This window comes from Opisthorchis viverrini (genome assembly GCF_000715545.1).
Source record: "Opisthorchis viverrini unplaced genomic scaffold opera_v5_6, whole genome shotgun sequence".
Taxonomy (NCBI): domain Eukaryota; kingdom Metazoa; phylum Platyhelminthes; class Trematoda; order Opisthorchiida; family Opisthorchiidae; genus Opisthorchis; species Opisthorchis viverrini.
In genome coordinates this window covers 3213776-3216471 of record NW_008751662.1, presented here as the reverse complement: position 1 = coordinate 3216471, position 2696 = coordinate 3213776, and the positions used below count along the sequence as shown (strand labels likewise).

At 45.8% G+C, this 2696-nt stretch overlaps 1 protein-coding gene across 1 annotated transcript; it reads right to left on the bottom strand.

Moving 5' to 3' along the window:
* Positions 1 to 968: 968 nt before the first annotated feature.
* On the bottom strand, positions 969 to 1884 carry T265_12594 (hypothetical protein; the record flags this gene model as incomplete). Its single annotated transcript, XM_009164515.1, has 4 exons — positions 969 to 1083; positions 1132 to 1208; positions 1248 to 1303; positions 1341 to 1884. Coding segments are annotated over 4 exons (783 nt in total), but the record flags the coding sequence as incomplete, so codon positions are not given.
* Positions 1885 to 2696: the final 812 nt, after the last annotated feature.

Here is a 2696-nt window from a genome sequence, read left to right as displayed (position 1 = left end):
ACTTGCTAACCCGACTTCTAAGCTGCTGGACAGATACATTAAAGATGAACACCATCGATGTGAGAGACAGTCCAGATGTAGATTTTACAGAATTCAGTAAGGCCTTTTTAAAGACTACAGATAAATACGTGGAACTGATGCAATTGGAATGCACTCCACAGAATCTGGCTTCAGTAGATGAAGGAAGATGAGCGTTGAGACGAAGGTTGCAGTTCGGTAACGACCACCATGGCAATGAGGGCAGTCCTGAACATCACTACTCCAACAAAGGCGATTGGGTTGGAATACAGAAAGTAGACAGACGAACTCAAGTCATGAGTCGCTCTAAATTGTGTGGTCGATGCAGACTAAACGCAGGATTCCCAAAAAGTATCGCAATGGCTGATGCCAGTGAACGATAAGAAAGGTACTGTGCTGCCAGCGGGCACACTTTGTCCACAAACCACCGGCTGGAACCTGTTCAACGACCCCCTCAAAAACACCTGAACACATGAACCAAGTTATCGATGCTAATAGATTGCCCTCCGTTATTTTTCGATCCCGTGCAGGACTGGTCCCCGAAACCCGAAACCGTTTATTTCGAGACTTAGATACGACAAACTGCTGTTTTCGAAATCAGAACTGACATCCAGAGAGGCATGCACATGGATATAGAAACCCAGTTCCAAACTTCGAGACCTACTCCACAAAGAAGCATCAAAAAATGTCTGTTCTCACCGTTTCCTGCTAACCTCCTGCAGACACTACCAACCCTGCTCTCAGATACTTGCTGGACTCACGATTTTGTAAATGTGGCAGTCTGTTGTCCGCTGAAACACTAAGGCCCCTACTAGTTCACCAGCATTCTGTTGGCTCAACCCATGAAGGGCTGACAAGAGCTCATCATCCTCAAAGAGGCGTTTAGAAAGACGAATATGTCAAACTGAGTACCACACAATTTCAACTATCGTATCATATCTTCCAGACCATGTAGCACTTACTTATCAATCGGATGTATGACTGCACGCCTGGAAGCTCCGACTTTCTTTGGCTTCGTCAAGTTGGTAGGAGGTGCAGTTACCACCTCGTTAAACTTGACTACATCTGTAAAAATTCATGCTAGATTTGAGAACAGCAACAGTATTTACTCACCTTTCAAATGTTCGAACCCAGTCAAACGCTTTTCCAGAGCGTGTAGCTTTTTATTGTATTTTTTCTCGCGCAAACGTCTGCGTGATTAGTTCAGACAATAAGTAGGAGTAACTTACTCAATAGATTTTATTTGTTTCTTTCCTTTCCGTGGCTCCGTTAGGAGAATCTCGGTCTAGAAAGGTGTGCATGTTTAGGCAAACGGCACAAACCTTTTGAGTTTTGGCGAACTGCAACCTGGCCATTTCATCGGCCACTTCCTTGTGTACACGACCGATATAGTGAGCATCGGATTCGTGCTTTCCCTGTTTAGGAAGTTTATTCTCTGGGCACGGTTTCCGCATGCCCTCTGTGTCACCAACTCCTGCAAGTATGGTTAAACCTGGGCTGTTAAGTAAATATTCACCAGAAAGGTAGGGTGGCCGAACACGTTTCCCCGATGACTCCATTAAGTGCATCAATTCTTTAAAACTTGCCGGAACGTGTTGTGAATCGTCTTTCGGTGGTTTGTTTTCACGGTCTAAACCAGGAAAAACACTCGCATAAAGGTAAGCGGACAACGTACTCGACTGTGAGTAGAGAGAGACGACATGCTTTAATTTCTTGTGTTTTCGAGTTTTCAGTCTGCGAGTATACTGCACTGGGGGTGTTTTGGTACTGATTCGTTGCTGGACAACTTCCTTATACCTCTTCTGGCGCAGATTTAGCTTCTTTTTCCCTGCAGGCCGAAGTCTGAGCAAACTGGCGGTTTCAGACCTTTACCTTTAGACCTCATACTGTGTAGGTATACCACAGAGCTGAAACAGAGTATAGACATGACAGACAGTTACGCCCAGTACCAATACAAAACACATTATCCCGTCAACTCTGATGAAACAGGATTTGTACAATAAATAAACCAATGGCTCATTCCGACAGAAGAGAATGAAAAAAGAAATGTTCAGCTGTAGCAGCCTTCAGGTGCCTAACTGCCATGCCACCCGAAGGAAGCACGAGGGGTGGGATACTGTCAGGTTGCCCAAGCATAGACAGGGGAAGTTCGGAGGCAGAGGTCGGGTTCGAACCACGGACCTTCCGATCAGTAAATTCGCGCTCTAACCACTTGGGCCATCTCGCCCCACAATACTTCTGGCGCAGATTTAGCTTCTTTTTCCCTGCAGGCCGAAGTCTGAGCAAACTGGCGGTTTCAGACCTTTACCTTTAGACCTCATACTGTGTAGGTATACCACAGAGCTGAAACAGAGTATAGACATGACAGACAGTTACGCCCAGTACCAATACAAAACACATTATCCCGTCAACTCTGATGAAACAGGATTTGTACAATAAATAAACCAATGGCTCATTCCGACAGAAGAGAATGAAAAAAGAAATGTTCAGCTGTAGCAGCCTTCAGGTGCCTAACTGCCATGCCACCCGAAGGAAGCACGAGGGGTGGGATACTGTCAGGTTGCCCAAGCATAGACAGGGGAAGTTCGGAGGCAGAGGTCGGGTTCGAACCACGGACTTTCCGGTCAATAAATTCGCGCTCTTACCACTTGGGTTATCTTGCCCCGACAGAAAGTAAA